The sequence below is a fragment of the Vitis vinifera genome, chromosome 14, assembly GCF_030704535.1.
Source record: "Vitis vinifera cultivar Pinot Noir 40024 chromosome 14, ASM3070453v1".
NCBI classification, from domain to species: Eukaryota; Viridiplantae; Streptophyta; class Magnoliopsida; order Vitales; family Vitaceae; genus Vitis; species Vitis vinifera.
The window spans coordinates 18,924,539-18,948,097 of record NC_081818.1 but is presented as its reverse complement, the minus strand read 5'-3'; the positions used below and the strand labels follow the sequence as shown (position 1 = coordinate 18,948,097).

At 36.9% G+C, this 23,559-nt stretch overlaps 1 protein-coding gene across 1 annotated transcript; it reads left to right on the top strand.

The window, feature by feature from the left end:
- The first annotated feature begins 4,666 nt into the window (after positions 1-4,666).
- LOC100257012 (uncharacterized) lies at positions 4,667-23,247 on the top strand. Its single transcript, XM_010662070.3, has 7 exons — positions 4,667-5,018; positions 5,862-5,987; positions 7,759-7,959; positions 8,629-8,725; positions 19,523-19,626; positions 22,560-22,611; positions 22,769-23,247. Exons 1-7 carry the CDS (start codon positions 4,804-4,806, stop codon positions 22,994-22,996), a joined length of 1,023 nt encoding a protein of 340 aa, XP_010660372.1. The 5' UTR covers positions 4,667-4,803; the 3' UTR covers positions 22,997-23,247.
- The last annotated feature ends 312 nt before the right edge of the window (positions 23,248-23,559 follow it).

Here is a 23,559-nt window from a genome sequence, read left to right as displayed (position 1 = left end):
CCTCACGCTCCTGATCATGCGCCTTGGATGGATGTCTTCGCTCAAATCAGCTCTCTTGGGACTCGTATGGAGGAGCTTGCCTTAGTCCATGACTCTCGCTTCTACTCTATGGAGGAGCACCTAGATCAGTATCAGGTTGGAGTCACTTCTCGGTTTGATCACTTCCAACAGCGATTTGAGCGCATAGAGGAGCATATGGATCACCAACAGACTATATTCGAGCATCTCTAGCAGCGCATTGATCGTATTTAGAGTCGTTAGGCGAGTCAGCATGAGGAGATGATGGCTTCCTCCGCTCTGTGTTTCCTCTTCCCTCCCTCAGCCTTGAGACTATCTAGACATCCCCCTCCGTTTTTTTTTTATGTTGCCAAAGGGGGAGAAATTTATAGGATCTAGGAGACCCTCATGCATGTCATTATTATCATTGTCATATCTATCTTGTTGTACATGTGAGGTTTCCATATATATATGATATGATATTTTTATGATCCATTGTTCATTTTTCGTGTTTTACATTGCTTCCTATTAAAAATCGTTTGATTGATCCATGATTGGTTTGAAGGGGAGATTTTTTTTTTTTCTCTCCTAGATAACCAAGGTTTGTCATCATAAAAAAAAGGGAGATTGTTAGCCCAAGGGTTCTTCTAATTAGGTTTTGATGATAACAAACCATGGTTAAGTGACTAATTGGTTTAAATGTTTAAGAATCTCAGGTATAAACTCGAAAATTCATCAAAGGACCAAATGGATATAAGATCGAGATGCTTGGAAGACTTGTGATCATAGGAAACTAATGTAAGATGAATGCATGAGTGCACTTAGGATTTTCATACGTTTCATGCATCTTAGAAAACTCGGTTTATTCTTTAAAACGTCGATTTCATTAAAACCCGAGTTTTTAACTAATGTACCTTAGGCAAAATGTTTTATAATTGACTTAATAATTTACCTAAAGACCTTGCCTAAGTGTTAGAAAAGAGAGGAATCAAAAAATAGGTTTTCGGGGCCAAAAAGGCTCAATTGGTCGAGGCTATGCCCAATCGGCTCAACCGATTGAGGAACCGGTCGACCGGTTGTGGTCGTCCAATCGAGGACCAGTCGAGGAAGGTCAAAAACCTTTTCTCTCTCCTAGTAGCCTTCTCTTCCCGGTCGAGGTGTTTCTCTTACCGGTTGAGGTCCGGTTGAGGCAACGGTAACTTGTCATGCATTAAATACTCCAACGGCTAGTGAACCGGTTGACCCCTAGCTCGACCAGACAAGGTTACCTTTTGTTGTTTTTGACTCCCAAGCTTAGAAACCTATAAATTGAGAGCTCCACTTCATTTATTGACAAGAGAACACTTGCATTCAAAGCCTACCTACCTGTTCTTGATCAAAAAGCTCTCATTTCCTTCATAGTGCATTAAATCACCACTTGCATATCCTTTAGTGCACTCTTGTGTGTCATCCTAGCTTTGTCTTGTATTTGTACCATCTTTAAGCTAGGTTGAGTGATTATATCTTGTAACAATCTGAGTGTTAAAGTCTTCAAGAGGGTTGAATCTTGAAGAGGTTGTGTAAGGGCTCATTGAAGCCGGAATCCAAGTGTAAGAAGATTGGAAGCCTGGTTGAAGTTTCAAGTTAGTGGAACCCTCACTCAGTTAAGAGGTTGAGGAGAGTGGACGTAGGTAAGGAAGTGTCGAACCACTATAAACCCGAGTTTGAATTCTCTAAACTCTATCTCTTTACTTTGCTTATATTGTGTTTGAATTTGTTGTGATTGAAAAGATTTTAAAAACCCAATTCACCCCCCCCCCCTTTAATTCACCCTCCCTTTTGGGTGTTTTTCTTAACTAAGCATGGCCTTTGTTTTCTCAAATAACATATTTAAATAAGTTGGTGTTATTTGTCTACATGTTCATCTATGTAACTAAATCTTAAATTTACATTTTGGTTTTAGAAATGATAGTGACATTTTTGTTATAAAGTATATGAAGTTGTGGAACAGAAAAACCTTAACACAATCAAACACTGAGGTAAGTATAATATATCCTTAATTTTATATTCTGTTATTTGTCTATTGTCATGTGAATTGTTCCTTGTTGTATAGGACAAGATGCACTTGTATAAGTTGAAATTGGTTATGCATTTGGTGATGAATGAAGCAAACAAGGTGATTAGACAAAATATTAAAGGATCATGTATATGTTGATGGAAGGTATGTAACCAAGGCTAATTAAAAGTCCTTTTTATTGTCAATTATGGGAAAAGTTGCTTTTAATTAGATTTAAAACTATTGATAGTTGTATAGGTCAATTTAGCCAAATGCTAGCTTTTCGATCTTCATTATAGTCTATGAGTTAGCTCCATAGTGCTTCATGTGGAGCTAGGTTGGTCTCCATTTAGAAATTTCATTTCCAAACCAAAAATGAACAATTAGGTTAACAAGCAAAAAGACATATGAGGGAACAAAATTTAGAAATGATTAGTCCCTAATGGAGTTTGAAGCTAAATCTACAAGGGTTGGTGCATGATCAATATTTATCTATTAACTTGTTTGTTTAGGTTTAACACATTTGGCTATTAAATGCTTGATGTTTGACCACATTTCTTACTTTGTCAAACAATTACCAGAGGCAACAAACCTAATTGCTTTTTTTTTTTTGGTTTCTTAAGTATTATGTTGCAACCTTTCTATCTCACAAATATCTTGACACTGGTGATCCAACTATGGTTGCTTTTTAGTTCATAATAGTTAGGTGGTCATATATCTCACTCATGTTAGTCTTGCTTAAGTATGCTTGCAAAATGCTTTCTTTATCACTTTGTTTTTAGAAATTAATTTTAAATGTTTCTATTTCTACTATTAAATTTCCTAACTTTGAATTCAACTTCAAGGACTTATGGGAATTTCGAGAAATGACTTGTCATGCTCTTACCTCACAAGATGTCTCAGAAAAGGTATTGGAAATCTCATCTCTAGTAGGACTACTCCAATTTCACATTCAATTCTAAAATGTATATTTCAATAACAAATTCTAAACTAAGTGAAAAACCAATTACCCAATGTCATATTTATTACAGATGTAATAGATAACTTTGACCATTACAGTGATAATTGTGGGTTTGTTCCTATCTATCTATCTATATATATATATATATATATATATATATATATATATATATATATATATATATATATATATATATATATAAATATATTATTATTATTATTATTGGGAAGGAGAAGGAGAAGGAGAAGAGAAAATGGAAACTTTGGGTTTCTTTGGGTGTTTAGTGGAGAAAGTGATAAAGGGTAGGGGTGTAAGCAAAATTGAAAAAAAAAAAACTGACAAATCGATTCAAACCAACCAAAATTGATCTTGTTGGTTTGATTTTTTATTTTCTTGTTTCCTAACCAATAAAAACCAAACCAAAATGATATTAAAAAACTTAGATATAATTGTTTGATATTTGATAATTTTTTTTTATATTAGATTCTATTCAAGTAATTCATTGTTTTTATATTATTGTCAAATTAATTCTAAATGCATTTAATATATTTCTAAATGCATTTAATATATTTTTAATATCAAATCTAAGTTGGTTTCAATTAATTTTAAAAACAAATTAGACTTAGGGTCTAATATAAACTCAAATTAATGAGATTTAGGTTGAAAATAAACACAAATTTACAAATAGGTTTAGGACTAAAAAAGATTATTAAGTTGGGTCAAAACTAATCTACAAAAATCGAACCAAATCAACCTCAAAAGGCTTGGTTTGATTCAATTTTTTTACCCTAAATTTGGTCTATTCGATTTACATATGAAACCAACTATATCTATTAAGTTCATTTTTTATCCAAAAGCTGACCAAATTGTCCTTAGTTACACCCCTAATAGTGGGAGAGAATTTAAGAGGGATTTTGGTTTTTCAAATGTGGAGGCTTATCTAGCGGAATGGGGAGGACATATCAGGTGTAAAAAAACAACTTAGCCCTCAGTGCATGAAATTAAAATTATTTTTGGGATTAGCATACTTAACTTGAAAATGGGGAAGTTCGGTTCTCAATTTCATAATTGATTTGAGCAATTGAAAACACACTTTTCCCTAAAAATTATAATAAAAATAATGTATTATTTATTTAGTTCAAGATTAAATACTTAGGATTTGATGTTACATAAAGAGCTGAGATAAAATATAAAGATTATTTAGGTTTCATCATTATATTTCTCTCATTTGCTATGATCTTTGTCCATCCACCAATTCCATATTCTTATTAAATGTAAATAAAAAAAGTTTTCATGTGTAAAATCTTGGGCAATTTTAAAATACAATAAGATAAAGGGAATTTGTTAATAAGTCACATTTTCAAAGAATTTTAGAATTTTGATATCGAATTAGGTAATATTGGATCCATACAAAATTTCGATTATTAAAGGTTTGTGGGAAATAAGAGGAAAAAAAAAAAGAAAATTAAATTTAATAATTTTTAAATGAAATTCTTTTTATATTGAAAGTAAAAAAAATTTAAAAATATATATATTTTCAAAAATAATGTTCATATAAGAGAATATTGTTGTTTACAATTATTATTATTCTTTTCCGATTGAAATGGAAAAAGGTCTCTTCTATATCTTGCCAAAAATTTTGTTTGGGTGGGACCCGATTGGGCCTCAGTGTTTGGGTCACCATTTTGGAATGGTCGATTGGGCCCAAAATGTCCTGGCTTAGCCCAACTGTGCCAACAAAACCCAGCCCATCCTCATTCTTGTCCTCTCTCGGGAAGTTGCGTCTCAGTCTTCCATCGTCGTTGACGCTATGGCCGGAATCCGATTGCCGCCTGAAGACTCCGATATCCCTCAGGCCAGAGCTCCGACCTACGCTGATCTGGTCTCCGATGATGACCGCTCCGTGGCTGCCGACTCATGGTCCATAAAGAGCGACTACGGAAGCACTCTCGACGATGATCAGCGCCATGCCGACGCCTCCGACGCTCTCGCCTCCGGAAACTTCCGTGCCGCTTCAGATTACAGGTTACCATTTGTTAGATTGGTGTAAATGTTTTTTTTTTTTTTTTTTGTTTTTCTGCCGAGAAAATGTAGTAGAAGGAAATGAGAGGAAAAAAAAATACCGAATCTTAGGTTTTCTTATGCACTCTCATGCTCTGGTTTTTCGAAAAGGAGAAAAAATGCTCTTCAAGTGAGGAAATAGTTTATTAGGTTCGTAGTTGAGTGGAGATTTTATTGGTTCGGAAAAAAATGATATAAGGGTGAAACTTTGGCTTTTTTTCCCTACTTTTCTCAGTAACCAAACGGATTGGTCAAATTGTTTGATTGGGGAAGTTTTTTTTAGTATGTGATTGTGAGATCGAATTACATTGACCTAGATTTAGTGATGAGTTCTAATTGCTTGTCTTTCTGTTTACTAGTTTAAATTTATCAGAAGCTATGATTGATTAATTCTGTATTAAACAGAATCATGCTCTGAAAATATTTGTGGATTTTTATGTTGTGAAGATCATAGATTATGAAGTGGAATGTGAAAATGAGATGGTGTCTGTGGCTCTTGAAAAAATTCTTACTGGAAATGTGGATTTTTTTAATAAGATTTTTGAAATTAATGAGCATTCAATTGGAAGTGGGATGGTTTTATTAGGTTTGCTTAATTTTTATTTGATTGTTGGAGAAACGGATTAGAAGTAAATTATCTAGAACCAGAAAAATTGCTCATAATTTGAAACATGAACATGGGTCCACTGACTAGGAGGGAACATTTGTTTAAATCATAATGTTGGCAGAAGATCTAAAATATTGGTATTCATGTATTGATATTTTAAATTTTAACTCTGGTTTCTAAAGCACATATTGTGTGAGCAGTTCTGACAAGGATGAACTGGATTCTGAAGTGGTGACATCGATGCTAGGTCTTCAGAGTTATTGGGATGCTGCATATGCAGATGAATTGACAAATTTCCGTGAACATGGCCATACTGGTGAAGTTTGGTGAGTTTTGGTTTGATCATGTAACATCTGTATTTTATTTACATTTTTTTTCTCATGCCTTGTGCATACGGTGGACACTTAATTTATAGGCAGCTATATTGTTATCCTTTCATTTGCCTTATTTCTACATTCACCTTTATTTTGAGTTATTTTGTATGTGTAAAATTTTTGGTTTTGGGTTTTTGTTTTTTGGTTTATTTTTCTTTAATCCACATACATTACAATTGCCCAATTTGGGACACCTAAATCAATGTACGGCTCCTTCCAATTGTGGGTGCTTCTTTGAATACCATGTAAAGACTTTAACCCATTTTCTTTGTTACTTGTTGAGGGTTAATTTTCTTTTTTGGAACCACCTTCACTTACATCATAGGGTTTTGAGTTGTTGACAAATAAGTGGGTGTCCATTGCCTCCTTTTGGTAAAGGCATCAACTTGACAATGGTATCATTTCTATGTTCCTTAATTTCCTGTAAGTCTCCACTCCCTAAGAGATGGGACAGCCACCAGTGTCAAACTGTTGATGACTGCCTTTTTTTTCTCATGCTCTTTCAGACTGGTATAAGAGGTCATCTTCTTTCTTTTTGTCTCCATGGTGCAAGTCCTACTCAGGATTCCCTCTTTTGAGAGTGTGCTGGACAAGACTGGCATGGTGATAGATCTAAACAAATATTTTAATTGATAAGTTGTAGGTTGACCCTTGGTATACTGCACCTTAGATAAGAAGGGATGAGCTTAGAAAAATTCTGAATTTGTAAACCCAGCTTGATCATAGATTTAGGCATCTCAGGGTTTATTTCTCATCTCTTTTAGAGAGAAAATGTGAACTTTTTTAAGAATCAATAGTCATTCACTTTCTCAAAACATGTTTTCAGTACATTACATTTGGCATTTTTGAAGTGAATGTTTACCATTTTCTCAATATGAATGTTCTGTGACTAAAAGATTCTAATAAGGTACTAGCTTCTATTTAAATTCAGTCATAGAACTGTGGATTTAGAATAATATGCTAATCTGTGATCCTACAACCTTTTTTAATTGTTTATTTGCAAAACAAGAAATTGATCAACCTTTGATATGACACTTTATTCATGATGTTCCAATTTACTTATTTATGTTCATACATCAATATCACATACAAATCATGATGATTTGGAGTCCACCCGTTTCATGTTAATATGGTCCTCTAAACTGGCCCTAGCAAAAGCTCCTTTTGGACAATGGCCATAAAATAGGTAAATGCTTGCAATATATTTTGTGTATTTGGAAAAGAAGAAAGTAAAATTTATTTTATTGACTATTTGAGTGCATGTGGGAATTGGAGAGGAGGAGGAGGAAAGGGGTTGGATTGCAGCAAAGGCTGCTGGGCCTTCTCTGGATGCTTGGTTTCTGACTTGCAGTGCTTCATAATTGTATCTTTCTTTGTTGAGATGTGATTTCTAGGATTTTGGAGGCACAGTTTGGTTGAATTCTTGGCCTATTGCAATTTTGCAATCTACATGGTGTATGTGGATGAAAGAACATGAAGGCTTTGGAGGAAACAATTCTGACATGGGAAGGAGTTGTAATTGGTTGTAGTGATTACTTTATCATGGCTTCAGTAGTAGCTAAGGACTTCTGAAGTGTTCCATTTCATAGGCTAAAAATTGGAGAGCACCTTCATCCTCCCAGATGGACAGGGTTTTACTAATTTTTACCTTTGTGCAATATTATTTCATCACACTGTACTGCATTGGAAATTCATCTATGTGATTTTTTCCCCATTTCTACAGGTTTGGGGTTGAAGTCATGGAGATTGTTGTTTCCTGGACCAAAAACTTGTGCATTGAGATTTCTCAAGGTCACATGCCCAATCATCTTGATGATGCCAAATCTGAGCCTGTTGAACAGGGTGAGAAATATTTGTCCAGTTGGAGTGTACTCGACATTGGAACTGGCAATGGTTTGCTTCTTCAGGAACTTGCTAAGCAGGGGTATTCTTTAAACTTTTATCTGTAGTTTTACATTAATACTGCTAAGTTAACACAGTTCATTATGTCCGTTATGTTAACTGGGACACACATGTTGAATATATTTCATATTCGTTTTCTGTATGAGAATCTGATACACATGTGGTGTATAAACTGCTCTATGGCAAGCATGGGTAATCTTATCGAGGATTTGATACATTGTGGGGATAGCAAATAATTGGCCCATGCGGGGAACAATCTAGGATTTAAGGTGGCTTAGTTGTAAGCTATGTTGCATGGACTTCTGTAGATGAGGTGGTGGATGTTTTAAATGCTTCATTCACTTAACCTGCAATGTCTTATAACACAGGTGTGCTGATATGTGTACCTGGATATATGACTGAAGGGAAAATAATGTTGCTTTCTCAAAAGAAACTAGCTTTATATACATAGATATTTATAGTCATTGAACAAGAACAAGCATGCATAAAGTAGACAAACAAACAATTTGAAACATGTCAACTGAAGACAGTCAACCCTTGAAATAACAAACATTTGGCAACTTGATAATCTTTAATAATTTATAAATTTTCTGGAATTTTGATATTTTGTTTAAAAACTGAAATAAGTTTTGTACTATTGCATATTACTGAGAATCATAAAAAACCAGCTGATTGGTGTTTCTGGCTTCAGGTTCTCTGATTTAACTGGAACTGATTATAGTGAAGGGGCAATTGACCTTGCTCGAAGCCTTGCTGATCGTGATGGGTTCACCTATATCAATTTTTTGGTATGAAAAAAAGTTTCAGATTGGATTTGAATTGTGAACCATTATAGTCTATTATCCTGATTGAAATTCCTATGCTTCAAATATGTAATACACATAGTAGTTGCCAATACCATGAAATGCAAGGATTTTCTTGTTTCTCCTGTTACTACAGTGTTGCTCATGACTTCAATGTAAGATCCTGTTTTAACTTTTTAAGTATTCTTTTATCTAATCCTTTTTTTTTTTTTGATAAAAAACAAAATATATATTGATAATAGTAAAGTTTAAGGAAAGGATGAGAGCTTTCCCACAAAATACAAGACCTAATCAAAGTAAAATTAGACTCATTCACTATATAAGGAGAACAACAGATAAACACGTACAAAATATCTCAGAAACTAAAATCAAACTCTCTCAATGTTATCCACCCCTTTTGACTTATAGACTGAAAGCCAATTAAGTTGAATAACATTAAGTGGAACTCCACTAAAAGCGGTTGTACAAGAGGCCCAAAAGGATTAGAAGTGAAGAAGATCCCACAACATCCCTTTCAATTTTTGTTTTTCCTCAAAAATCCTAATATTTCTCTCTTGCCACACAATCCATAGTAGAGTGATTCAAATGATTTGCCATAGAATCTCGCCTCTGATTGAATTCCCTAATACTCTAAATGATATAATCATCATATCTCCAATACTCCTAGGAGGAACCCAATTCGTATTTGTTACATTGAAGAGCTTAGGCCAAAGCCCCAATGCTAATGGGTAATGTAGAAAAAGATGGTCAATTGATTCTCCACTTCCTTTGCATAAAATGCACCACTAAGGACTAAGAGATTTGTAGGGTATTTTCACTTATAGTATGTTATTGGTATTTACCTTCTTATGCATCACTAACCAAGCAAAGGTCTTAACCTTTGAAGGGACTTTTGATTTCCTAACAAAATTAGCTGAAAGGAATGAGATTAGATTTTGAGGATTTGGATAAGACCATGGAAAAAGATTTTACCAAGAATAAAGCAAAGAAGGACAGGGACCAGGCTCTTGAATTTGCAGTAGAAAAAGACAAGTACATTAAAGTAAGTGAAGACATGAATCTTTCAAGAAGTTCAATTTCTGAATTAGTGAGATTGCAAAAGAAGTTAAAATTCTAAGAAGACAGATGGGTATTACTAAGGATAATTGAGATAATGAGATTTCTCATGGAAACAACTTTATAAAGACCTAAAAATTGTGAATACAAAGGTTGATCTCCCCACCATAAATATTTTTAGAATCAGATTCTCTCCCTATTGCCCATACAAAGCGGGTGTATGGGGAAAAGTCCTGAAAGACTTGTGCAATAGCTTTCAAAGGACATCTATGTGACCATCTAACCAAAATGTTAGCGTCTCATCCATTAGGATGTGTCCCACAAATGCTTGAAATAACTTGATGCCAAAGATCACAACTTTCCCTAGGGAACCTCCAAAGCCACTTCCCTAAGAGAGCACAATTTCTCAGGGAAATCTTCCGAATCCCTAGACCTCCAATTTCTTTGGCCTACACACTACATCATAATTGATTGATCTTTCTTCCCCTTCCTTGTCCCTGACCAAAAGAAATCCCTTTGCATTTTCTCGATCTTTAAGGCTATTGATGATGAGATTTTGAAAAGAAAGAGGAAATAGATAGGGATGTAAGATAAACATGACTAAATTGAGGTTATCCTCCCCTAAAGACAAAAAAGCCTTTTTCCACCTATCTAACCTCTGCAAAATTCTATCAAACATTGGGTCCCAAAATCCTATTGTCTTTGAATTCCCTCCTAAAGGGACCTAAATAAGATAGTGGCCACTTTAAAAACTCTACAATCTAGTGTCAAGGCCAACTTGGATATCAACTCTTGGCTTACATTAACATTGGAAAGAGTGTTCTTCTCTTACCCAAAAACCAAAAAGATTAGCTTAAGGTGTTGCAGAATTTCAGATAGGCTTTAGAGAAGAAAATAGTGTCATTTGCAAATTGTAAAAGAGACACTCTAGTTCTATAACAACCAACTAAGAACCCCTCAAATAAACCACTTTCCTCTGCTCTATTCATCATCCTATTGAGGATATCCACTACAATGGTACAAAGGAAAGGAGAAAGGGGTCTCCTTGTCTTAAACCTCTAGTGACCTTAACCAGTTTCTCTTTGTGCAGTCCAGGTGTACTCCCAGTTTACATGGGTTATGCCCCCGTTGGCACTTATATAAACATACAGATATCCTATGTATCTATTGAAAATTGTGTTAAAACCACCAATTTAGAACTACAGCTGTTATACCCATCAATTTAACCCACAAATAAGGCTGTAACTTTGTTTTGGGGGTGGGGATGTTTTAGTCCTACCCAAAACCAACTTGATTTTATATGGGCTTCCACTAATTAGCTTTCAACTTGGGTGGGGTTTAGGCAAAACAATATCAATCCAAATTAAATTTGGGTTGAGGGCTTGGGCAACCCCTACCCAATCCAAACCCAATTATTTGTTTATATAATACCCAAATTAATTATGCATGTGTGTGTGTGTATTATTTGATTTTACTTTTCTTTTTTTTTTTTATTATTTTGGAGCTTTTAATTCATTCTATCGATTGTAACATAAGGCTGTTATTATTAGGTTCATTGAGTAAAAGGATGTTTGCATATTGTTATTTAGTTTGCAAAGGTTCTAGGCTTCTAGTTAAATGGATATTATCTATGGTTTTTAATTTATTAAATGTAGGTTGATTGATAAAATATTAGTTAATAAGATATTAAGTTTATATAGTGGTTATTAGTTCCATCCCGCTTTTCATTTTTTGGACAATTTGGAAGGAGAGGAATAGGCTCGCCTTTAAAGGGGGTGTGTTAGCCTTTCAGAAATTAAAGACTTCGTTTGTGTATAATTTTTGGGGTTGGGCTAAAGTGTACATTGATATGGAGTCGAATTCCTTTATAGGTTTCTTGGAGTGGATAGCTTCCAAGTAGGGGTTGGGTTCTTTTGTTTTTTGGTTAAGGGTTTGTAGCCTTGTATACTCCCTGTATGCTCTTTGGCTTTTTGCCTTCGTTAATATAATCGTTTACTTATCAAAAAAAAAAAAATAGTGGTTATTAGTTTTTTTTGCTGGAAGAAGGTGAGGGATGGCAGTGGTTTCTCTCGGTGGTAAGTGTTGGTTTGGAGTGGATTCGAAGACCTTCAAGATTTTCGAGTCTATCGGGAGAGGATGTGGTGGTAACCCCCCTTCGTCTAGAGCCGGGTGTCCAACCGTGTAGGAAGACTCACCCTAGCCACTATAGCGATCCCGACCCCAACTCTAGCGGAGAAGCACTCTCCATCCCTTCCCCTTTTCTGTGTGCCTAAAAGCCCGCCTGCCCGGTTTATGAGAGTGGCAAGCAGCAGACACAAATAGGCTCAGTTCTTCGAGTTCAGTTGAAAAGTGGGAAGTCTTTGAGAAGAAAGTTAAGTAGTGAGCTAAACTAGATAGATACTAGTGAATCGTCAACCATTCCCTCCCCGAATCCCTTCTTTCAATGGATCTTTTCCTGTGCTTAGGTTAGCTCTCTACTTCCATCTCTGTTTGCATCATCGGCTTTTCCACTTCTATTTGCTTTTCGCTTTCCGCTAGACCTGCCCTCTAGTTGTAGAGTATAAGCTTTTCGGATCGTTCCTATCGAGTTGACGAGGTCAAGGGGAAAGTGTTCGGAACAGTCTGCGAAAGAGGCCCCAACTTTCCTTCTTAGGTTCGTTTCAATGGTAAAGGCTTAACCTTCCTTTTGGAAGGGGCTGAGACCTATAGTTGTCTCAAAGTAGGGGAGCGTTTCAAAAAAGCTTGGGCGAAGGGGGGAAGAAGGTATCAGTTGGAGTTGCACACTAACAAAGCAGGATGGTTTTTGTTTTGCACAGCCTGGGATGTGGAAGGTAAGAGATTCTCCTTGGTGTTCCCTGAAGGTAGGAGTGTGGTTGGGGGTTGACAACTTTTGGTTGGGAAGTTAAGAAGTTTGGGTTTCTCCTTGACCCAAAAGGAAGAGGAGTCCTCAACCTCTTCTTCATGTGGGAGGGATCTCAAAGGGGTTAGTGTCGGGAAGGAAGACTCGACAGTAAAGGCAAAGTTTTCTGGTTTTGCTGAACTTCGGAATGCTTTGTTGTGAGAAATTGACAAGAGGGTGATTGACAACAACAAGGAAGTCTTGAGTAGGAGCTTGGCAGGGAGATGGGGGGGACTTTTTGATCAGCCCCCAGACCTCGTTTCCCTTAAGTCTTGGGCTCAGTCCAATTGGATGTTGAAATGAAATCTTCACTTGGCTCTATTAGGAGGTCCCTTTATCCTCTTTGAGTTTGAAGATGCCGTTGAAGTTGAGAGGGTGTTGCACTCGGGGGTCAAGTGGTTTAAAGGAAAATGCCTCCTGTTGGAACCCCTCTGTTGGGTGTCTCATAGAGGATAGGAAGAGCCGAGAGGTGTGGGTAAGAATTCTGGGTCTTCCACTGCATCTTTGGGGGATGAGTTTATGCAAGAACTTAGGGGAAGCTTGTGGTCGCTTTGTGGGTGTTGATGAGGATACGGTGGAACGCAGGAACTTGCAATGGGCTAGGGTCCTTGTTGGGGTAAGAGGGTGGAATTTCCCTAGCTCTTTGCAGGTAGTGGTCGGTTCTACCTATTTCGTAGTCCAGTTGTGGTGGGAGACTACTCCATCGATTAGCAAGGTGCAACCTTCGTGGTGTTGCAGAGGAAGTAGGGCAAAGGATGAGGGTGAGGTTGGGTCACGCGCCCTCCCGAGAGTGGCTGAAGTTTGCTCTGGGAAAGGGGATGACCATGTGTCGATGGTTGACTCGTTGCTCTTTGCAAAAGAGGGAGAGGACACTGTTCCTAATGTGACAGGAACGACTATAGGTATAGAAATGAAAGGGGAGCTATGTGGAGCGGGTTCTTTAGGGGCTTTGTTGGGCTTAGAGAAGGAGGCCCTTGCTGCTAGATCTCGGGCCATGTTGGGCTTTGTTAAAGGAGGTAGCCTTAAAAGGCTTTCTTTAGGCAAGGCCCAATTGGAAGTGGGTCGGGCTTGTCTTTTAAAAGGAGGGGAGAATTTCCACTCTTCTCCCAAAGAAGTTCTTCATGTTCGGTGCCCTAGCTTTCCGTCCATGGTGATGGGTCCTCCCCAAGGCCTCGACCCTTGTGTGTCATTTCCAACGGCTTCGGAGGCGAACTTGAAACCATTAGCAGACATCGCTATCTTAGAAGAAGTTCTTAGATTCGAAGGTACGCTTTCTTTGTCCCATTCTTTTTGGGGGGAAGGGCCTTCTTCTTCTTCTACTCCTTTATGGGTGCCAGAATCTCCTGTTCTGGGCGGGGATTGCAGAGGGACAACGCCGATTCAGAAGCTTAGGGGAGGACCCTTGAGTGGGAAGAGGGTGCACTGGAGATAAGGGTTGATTCTATAAAGGGGCCTCTCTCTATGGAATCGCAAGATGGGTTAGAGGTGGTTTTCCTTGAGAATGCTTCCTTCAGAGAGGATTTGCCCTCCAACAAGGAGCTCTCCAATTTCAAAGATTTTAATAGATTCTTGGGAATGCCGATTGAGGGGTGTGAAGAAAAAATTGTTTTACATTTGAAGAAGTTGAAGAAGATGGCTGGTGGGAGGACTCCTTGTAAAAGGAGAAAGAAGAAAGCGGTGTTCGCATCACGCTCTGAAAGGGAACTTAAGAGATTGGATTGTATGGTTTGCTATGGAGAGTCTGTGCTTGCGAATAGAAGGAGTAGCAAGAACAAATGGAAAATGATCCTAGTGGGTTGATGAAGATCAAAATCCTCTCTTGGAATGTTAGATGGCTTGACAACAGGGAGAAAAAGAGGATGGTTAAGTCAGTAGTTAGATCTCAGAAAGCAAATTTAGTTTGTTTTTTTAGAAACAAAGGTGTAAGAGATGTTGTTAAAGGTGGTGAAAAGCTTGGGTGCTGGAAGGTTTATGGACTGGGGTACAGTTGATGCTAAGGGTGCCTCAGGAGGCATTCTTATTTTTTGGGACAATAAGGTTTTGGAACTCTTGGAGCTAGAGCACGATGGTTTCACCATCTTGAGACGTTTTAAGAATGTGGGAAATGGTTTTGTTTGGGCGTTCATTGGTGTCTATGGACTAGTCCTGTCGAGGGAAAAAAAGGAGTTTTGGGAAGAATTAGGTGCAATTAAAGGCCTGTGGGATGATCCCTAGTGCGTGGGTGTTTGGGGTGGGTGTTTTGGGGGGGAGATTCCAATTCCATTAGATTTCCAGGGGAAAGGAGGAATGGGCTCAGTCTGACAGCAGAGATGAGAAGGTTCTTTGAGGTCATTGAGGAGTTGAGTTTAAAGGATTTGCCCTCTTCTGATGGTCAGTTCACGTTGTACAGTGGTCTTAATTCTCAAGCAGCGTCAAGGTTGGACCGCTTTCTAGTCTCCAATGAGTGGATCTGTCCCATTTCTCTAGAGGGTGGGGAAGTTAAAAAAGGGAAGACTCCCTTCCGCTTTGAGAATATGTGGCTTCTGTTAGATGGGTTCAAATAGCTAGTAAGAGAGTGGTGGACTGGGTACTTGGTTGTAGGGTCTAATAGCCACTGCCTTGTTGAAAAGTTGAAAGCTCTTAAAAGGGATCTAAGAAGATGGAATAAAGAAGTTTTTGGTAACGTCTCTGCTAGAAAATCAGAGGCCTTCTCTCGAATTTAATTATGGGATTCAAAGGAGAGTGTTAATCCCCTGTCCTTTGAGGAAGCAGAGGCTCGAATGGGGGATTTGGAGGAGTAAAAGAATTGCGTTTTAATGGAAGAAAATTTCTAGAGGCAAAAATCTAGGGAAATTTGGTTAAAGGAGGGAGATAAGAATACCAAGTTTTTTCATAAGATGGCCAATGCTAGGGTGAGAAGAAACATTTTATCCAAGGTGAAAATTAATGGGGTCACTCTTACTAATGAGGAAGATGTCAAGTCTGGGGTGTGTAGGGCTTATAGGACTTGGTTATCGGAAAATAAGGACTAGAGACCAAGAATTAGGGATTTACAATTTCGTGTTTTGGGGACAGAAAGGTCCAAAGGTTTAGAGGTGCGTTTCCCAGAAGAAGAAGCGTTCAAAGCCCTATGCATCCTCTCCGGCGATAAAGCGCTTGGTCTAGATGGCTTCACCATGGCATTTTGGCAATTTTCTTGGGAATTTACCAAAATCGAGATTATGGCCTTTTTTGGTGACCTTTTCCGCCTTGGCATTTTCCAGAGGAGTCTAAACGCCACTTTTCTTGTCGTGATCCCAAAAGAGGGGGGTGCGGAAGAGTTGAAAGATTTTAGACTGATAAGTTTAGTTGGGAGCCTTTACAAATTACTCACCAAAGTCTTGACAAATAGGCTGAAACTAGCTATTGGGGAGGTGGTTTCAGAGTACCAGCATGCCTTCTTTCAGGATAGGCAGATTCTGGATGCCGTGCTCATTGCGAATGAGGCTGTAGACTCCAGGTTGAAGGATAATCTCTTTAGTCTCCTTCTAAAATTGGACACTGAGAAGGCGTTTGATCATGTCAATTGGGATTGCTTTCTGTCAGTTATATCCAAGATGGGGTTTGGGCAGAGGTGGATTAATTGGATTAGATGGTGCATCTCCACAACTAATTTCTTAATTTTAATTAATGGAACCCCTTCAGACTTTTTTCACAGCACTAGGGGCTTGAGACAAGGCGACCCGTCATCCCCTTATCTCTTATTAGTCATGGAGACTCTCAGCCAGTTGCTATTCAGAGCTAGAAGCAGGGTTTCATTGAGGGGTTTAAGGTGGGAAGCAGTAGTGGAGTAGGAAGGGATCTGCTCCATCTTCTGTTTGCTGACGACACCCTTTTATTTTGTGAGGCCAATAGTGAGTAGCTGAGATACTTAAGTTGGGTGTTCTTATGGTTTGAGGCGATTTTTGGTTTAAAAGTGAATAGGGATAAAAGTGAGGTTATCCCTGTAGGAAGGGTTGATTCTTTGGAGAATATTGTTTCGGTGTTGGGGTGTAGAATTGGGAAGCTCCTTACTTCTTATTTGGGTCTTCCCTTGGGTGTCTCTTTCAAATCCTTAAGGGTGTGGGACGTAGTGGAAGAGAGATTCAAAAAACGTGTGTCCTTGTGGAAGAGACAATATCTCTCTAAGGGGGGAGGCTTACCTTGATAAAGAGCACTCTTTCAGGTCTCCCAATTTACTTTGTCTCTTTTTGTCATTCCGTGGAAGGTGTGTACAAGACTTGAAAAGATCCAAAGAGACTTCTTGTGGGGCGGTGGTGCCTTAGAGAAAAAGCCGCACTTGGTGAATTGGAGCTCAGTTTGTGCTGATATGAGACAGGGAGGCTTAGGTATTCGTAGTCTTTTGGCCCTAAACAAAGCTTTGCTTGGGAAGTGGAGCTGGAAATTTGTTGTAGAGAGGGATTCTTTGTGGAAACAAGTCATCATAGACGGATTTAGGGTAAAGGAAGGAGGTTAGTGTTCGAGAGAAGTGAGGGGAGCCTATGGTGTGGGAGTGTGGAAAGCTATTAGAAAATATTGGAAAAGTATTCGCTCTGGATCCCGCTTAATCGTAGGGATTGGGAGGAAGGTCAAATTTTGGAAGGATTTGTGGTGTGAGGACCAAACTTTGAAAGATGCTTTCCCTAATTTGTTCTGGTTGGGGGTCAACAAGGATGAGTGGGTGTTTGATGCTTGGGAGGAGGGTGGAGAGGTGGGTAGTTGGAATCCTTTGTTTTCAAGACACTTTTTTTTTTTTTTTTTTCTATAGGATGTTTTCAAGACACTTAAATGATTGGGAAATGGAAGAGGTGGAGGGCTTGCTTCGGAAACTCCATCCTTTGGTTTTGAATAGAGATGTGGAGGATGTCTTGAGTTGGAAGAATAGCAAGAATGACTCCTTTTCTGTTAGATCTCTCTACCACTCCTTCACAAGAGCCTCTAGTGACCCTTTTCCTTGGAGTATTATTTGGAGATCATAGGCTCCGATGAGGGTAAGCTTTTTTGCTTGGGAAGCGTCTTGGAACAGAATCTTGACCATTGATCAGCTCAAAAGAAGGGGCTGGAATATGGCAAATAGTTGTTACTTGTGTAAAGTGGAAGAGGAAACCATTGACCACTTGATCCTATTTTGTAAGAAGGCTCCAATGCTATGGAGCTTGCTTTTCTCTCTTTTTGATGTGTAGTGGGTCCTGCATTCCTCAATCAAAAGGAATTTGATAGTTTGACATGGTGCTTTTGTGAGTAAGAGAAAGGAAAAGGCTTAGAGGGCTGCCTCCCTTTGTTTAATGTGGACCTTATGGAAGGAAAGAAATGAAAGAGTGTTCAATGACATTGAATGATCCGACCATGCTTTTAAACTTTTTTTTTTTTTTGTACACTTTTGTGAATTAGGGTAGGTTGTATTTAGAGGATCATTCTTTATCCATGATTGATTTTATAGAGTGACTTTTGTCTAGATAGGAGAAAGGTTTTCTTCTTTCTTTTTGCCTAGCTTCTTGGGTGTTGCTTGTATATTTCGTGTTTACTCTTTTTGCCGCTTCTAGGCTTTACTAATACAATCTCTTATTTACCTATCAAAAAAAATAAGTAGTTATTAGTTTTTTTTTTACTTTTTTATTTAGATATGTTTTATATTTCCTTTTGATCACCATTCTTACATTGGGTTTATAAATTTGTTGATCAGCTTATTTTTAAATGTATTTTAAATGTAAGTTGATAATAGGTTGATTTAATGTGCATTTAATTGATAGTAAATTCCTTGTTAAATATATGTAGTAAAATTCAGTTTCTCGTTTTTGTGTTGATTTTATGACCAGCCAAACCTGCTCAATCCTCCAAATCTGACCAACTAAACATGTATTTACTAATCTGAGTCTAACCCAATTTCATTTTGAGTTAAGAAAAATAGGACTGAGTTATCTTGGGGTTGGGCAGCTCAGGTTGAATAGTGGGTTGAGCTTTGCACAAACAACCTTCATGTTTGGGTTGAGCTCAAGGCGGTTGCTAACTTAACCCAATCTGCCGAAATTGCAGACCTATCCAAAACTCTAAGTTGCTAGGTAATGAACCAGCAATGTACATCAAGCCAATTAGTGCTTAGGTTAATAGCCTTGCAAAATGCATCATGAAATAATTAAATTAATGAAGAAAGTAATGGTTTTTCTCAAAAGAAATAAAATGACTGGCATACCAGTTGTTGATAAGAAGTGTTCCATTTTTTATGATTGGGGAGCACTGACTGTATGCTCTGTCTTTGCTGAGGTGTTCATAAAGGTATTTTTGTACAAGGTGATCTTTTTTGAAAATTTCCCTTTTTCTTTTTTCCTTTTTTGTACAGCATTCTTCTCATTAGGAATAATGAAGTGTTGGCAATCATTTCTGGATTCACCCCTTGAGTGAGTGTTTGCATGAAATGAAGTAGTCCAATTGTTCATTTCCATAAAGTTTGGTGGCACACAAACCCATCTTTTGGAAGGACTTGCAACAATTAAAAAGAATGGACTTATTAGAGCCAACTCAAAACATGATTGTGAGAAAAATTGAAATGACATCATTTCCTCAAATGCTATGGTCGATGTTGAATAGACTGATTTCAAGTGATCATTTACTGATTTACATAGGATATTCCAACTCCCACTTATTTTAAATGATAATAATGAAAGGTTCTAGCCTTCCAGTAGAAGTGATTATATGTGTAATTTAAACAGACAAGATTACTATTACAAGTTTGTGGAGGAAGTTAGGATTCATATGAAATGTAACTTGCCAAATATCTGTTTGTTATTTGATTACTTTAGAATTAACTATTGTGTGTTCTGTCTGGTTTCCAGGTTGACGATGTTCTTGAGTCAAAGTTGGAAAGGCAGTTTCAACTTGTCATAGATAAGGGGACTTTAGATGCCATTGGCTTGCATCCTGATGGTCCTATCAAAAGGTAAGGATGGCATCTTCTTCCCTGCCCTGCTAAAAATGGGCTTACATCTTATGTCGCTTGTGTTTATTCGCCATCATATTGTGATGAGGGATCCCTCACTTTTACATTTTCGGATCTTAATTATTGTGTTCTATAAATATTTACTTGATCAAACATTTTCCTTTTACTTCCCTTAGATCGTATTTGGTTGGAGATATAATATGTGATAGGAAAAGAGATGAGATAACATATCCTATCTTATATTTGGTTGGCGATTAGACAAGATCAATTATTTCATATCATATCCCATGTTCAACCAAGCACGAGATGAGAAAAGTAGTAGGATTACTTATCCAACCTTATAAATATACATATATATATCCCATGTAGAGGGGATATAATAAACTTATCTTGCCTATGGGAGGACGTGCCAAGAAGAAAAAGTCTCATCTAGTTAATTGGCCAGCATTTTGCATAGATGAAAGGGAGGAGGGTTTGGGCATCAGAACTCTGTCTAGCTTCAATAAAGCACTACTTGATAAATGGTGCTTCAGATTTTTCATAGAGAAGGAATCTTTTTACAAGATAGTGATTATAAGGAAATATGAAGAGGAAAAGGTATAGAATGGGAGTATGGAAGGTAATTAGAAGAGGGTGGGAGACTTTCAATAATAGTATTGGGTTCAGGGTGGACAATAGGCAGAGGGTGAAATTTTGGAAGGATAATTGGTGTGATCAGCCTGGTGAATTGTCCCTTAGAGAGGCCTTTCCTGCTTTGTTCTCTATAGCTATTGTCAAAGATGCATGGGCAGTGGAAGCATGGGAACATGAGGGGAAGGGGGATGCTAGAACCATTGTTTCTCAAGACTACTCCATGATTGGAATGTAGAGGAGGTGGAGGCTTTTTTTAGGCAATTGCAATCACAGTCAATTGTCAAGGATGTTGAAGATAAAATGGTTTGACTGATCTCAAAGTGGTATTTTTTTTTATAGTAAAATCAGTATATTCATTGGCCGATGTAGTATGGAGGCCTTCTCCTCAAGTATTGTTTGGAATCATTGGGTTCCATTAAGATTCAGTTTTTGTTTGCTTGGGAAGTTACATGGGGAAGGATATTGATACTAGACCAACTTAAAAGGAGGTACTAGTTGACACCGAATGGAAGATATGCTTGAAAGTGGTAACATTGTGGTAGTTGATTTTCACTTTGCTTGGAATAGAGTGGGTAATGCATTCAATTGAGAAGACCCTCCTAAGATAGCATGGATCCTTTGTTGAGAGAAAGAGGAAGAAAACTTGGAGAAACACTCCCTTATGCCTTTTCTAGACCATATGAAAGGAGAGAAATAAACGAACATTTGAGAATATTGAAAAGTAGACCAACCAATCAAACAAACATTTATATATAATTTTTTGGAGTGGTTTAGAGTATACATAGGAATTTTTCTATGTCCTTGTTGGACTTTATCAATTACTTAAGCTTGTGGTGAGTGAGAATTGGTTTTTGTGTATCCATCCACTTGGTGTATGGCCTTTTGGTACTTTTGTATACATCATGTGTACTTTTGTGCGTTTTTTTGTTAGGATACCATGGTTATTGCCTTATAACAAAAATGATATAATAATCCTAAGTTGAGACGTAAGATATACATTTCTCATAGATTATAAATTTATTCCTTTCATCTATTTCCTTCATTTTTTTAGGTTACTTATTTTGTAAAACAAAAAATATTGATTAAAAATAAAGAAATTTTTAGTTTAAAAAAACAAAATTAAAAAATGTCTATAATACAACCTAAAATAATATTAATATACAATATTATTTCATAATATTTAATATATACAAAAATGATTTTATTTATTTATTTTATAGGTAAATTTTTGTTCTCATTGGTACTTGAACTTGGAACCTCCCATGAACATTTTTTATGTTTTATTTTTTATTTATTTATCAGAAATGAGATATCTATCTATCTATCTATCTATATATATTCATAAAAACATAAGAAGGATGAGAAGTCCTCTCCATGATTACAAGAAAATTTGATCAAAATATGATTGAACTCCTTCACTATACAAGGAGTCTATACAAAAGGTTTAGACTACAACACAATATGCAAAGGTGTCATCTCCTCATGTTCTGGCTAAGCTCCTTTTAGGGATGTTCAAACCTTTTTTATTTACACCTCCCACAAACTTTCCCCCACCCTTTACATCTTAAGCCATGCCACAAGCGCTACAATGCTTTTATATATATTTAACAACATGATATAATATTTTTTGATTTATAAATTAAGTATTTCAATCATAAATATGATTAAAAAAAGAAATAAACAAATTACTTACGAGGTGCTCGTTTGGATACACTTTCTCTTTTATGTTTTTAGAAATAAAAACTAGTAGTACTTTTTATATAAAATATAATCATTCTTATATAAAAAGTATGACCTTTCCTCATATCCTTAAAAATTACTTTTAAAATTTTTAAAATTTGAGGTAGTAAAAATTTGAATTATCATATTTTTTAAATATTTTTTTTTAAATATAATATTTTTAAGGTAGGTTTCATAGATGGAAGTTAATGTTATTTTCTATTTTTAAAAACGAAAAATAAAAAGTGTATCCAAACAGCACCTAAAGCATAAATTGTAGAACGATTTCCAAATAATACAATTTCTCCGACCTAATATAAGCTTGGCATGACATATTCCATTAGATATATTATCCTTAAATATCATTTCTATCATATATAAAATGCAATGATATAATATTCCAATGGAAATGATATCTTAGAATATGTATATCTTATGTTATTTTATCTAGTTAACCAAACGTTGTCTAAAGACATTTCAGCTCATTAGTGGTATTAACTTTCTGTTAAATCCATTATTGTTGTGGAATGGATTGACAAATACATAAAGAAATTGTGGACTTCTCGTTTACTTTTTTTCAGGATCATGTACTGGGATTCAGTGTCAAGACTGGTGGCTCCTGGAGGAATATTTGTAAGTATTTCATCATCTGTTTATTTCTGCTCTCTGAATTGGGTCCTCGTTAGTTACTATAATGTTTGTTTTTAATGAGGGGAATTTCCCTCTTACAAGATCCAGTCATCCTACACCTAAATCATTTTTCTTTCCTTGTCACTTTTGGTCATTGTAGGTGGTCACATCATGTAATAATACAAAAGATGAACTGATTCGTGAAGTGGATTCTTACAATCAGAGAGTACTTGGTGCATCCCAGGAGCCTGATACTCCCAAAGACCAAGATGTCTCTCGAGATTCTCCTCCATTTCGTTACGTCAATCATGTTCGCTCATATCCAACGTTCATGTTTGGAGGATCAGTAGGATCACGTGTTGCTACCGTGGCATTTCTCCGGAGCTGAAACTGGTTAATTCTATCATGGGTGCATTTTTCTGTTCAAATGTTTTGTTTTTGGTTTTTTGGTTTTTTGCTTTTAGATTGTTTAATGGAAATTGTGTAACTTAGCGACCCACGTGACTGAAGTTTCTGGGATATAGTTTGTTAGGGATCCAATGCAGTGGGAAAGAAGACGGGACTCTCAGGTTTAGTGTCTTAAGAGATCAATTCTGTGTAAATCTAACCTTTAAGAAATGACCATGAATTCAACTCTAAGTCACAGTATTTGAATGACCTAGTTCATTCTGCTCTTCCCTTAAACGAAGCAGTTTCTGCAGCCATGCATTAATCTGGAGATCCCAAACCATTCATTTTTTCCTTTCCAGTTCAAAATGCATTATGAGTTATATTTGTGGGGCCAGATTCATAGACTTGAAGGTCACAGATCTGAGTTTAATTATTTTGCAGGTTATTTGAGAGAACAGTTTGCTGGTGTATTCGATCATAAATCTGGAAATATAGCTCCTTCCCCCTCCCCCCATGTGAAGTCTATCTGTTCATGGTCCAACTTTTACCCTTCTCATTCTC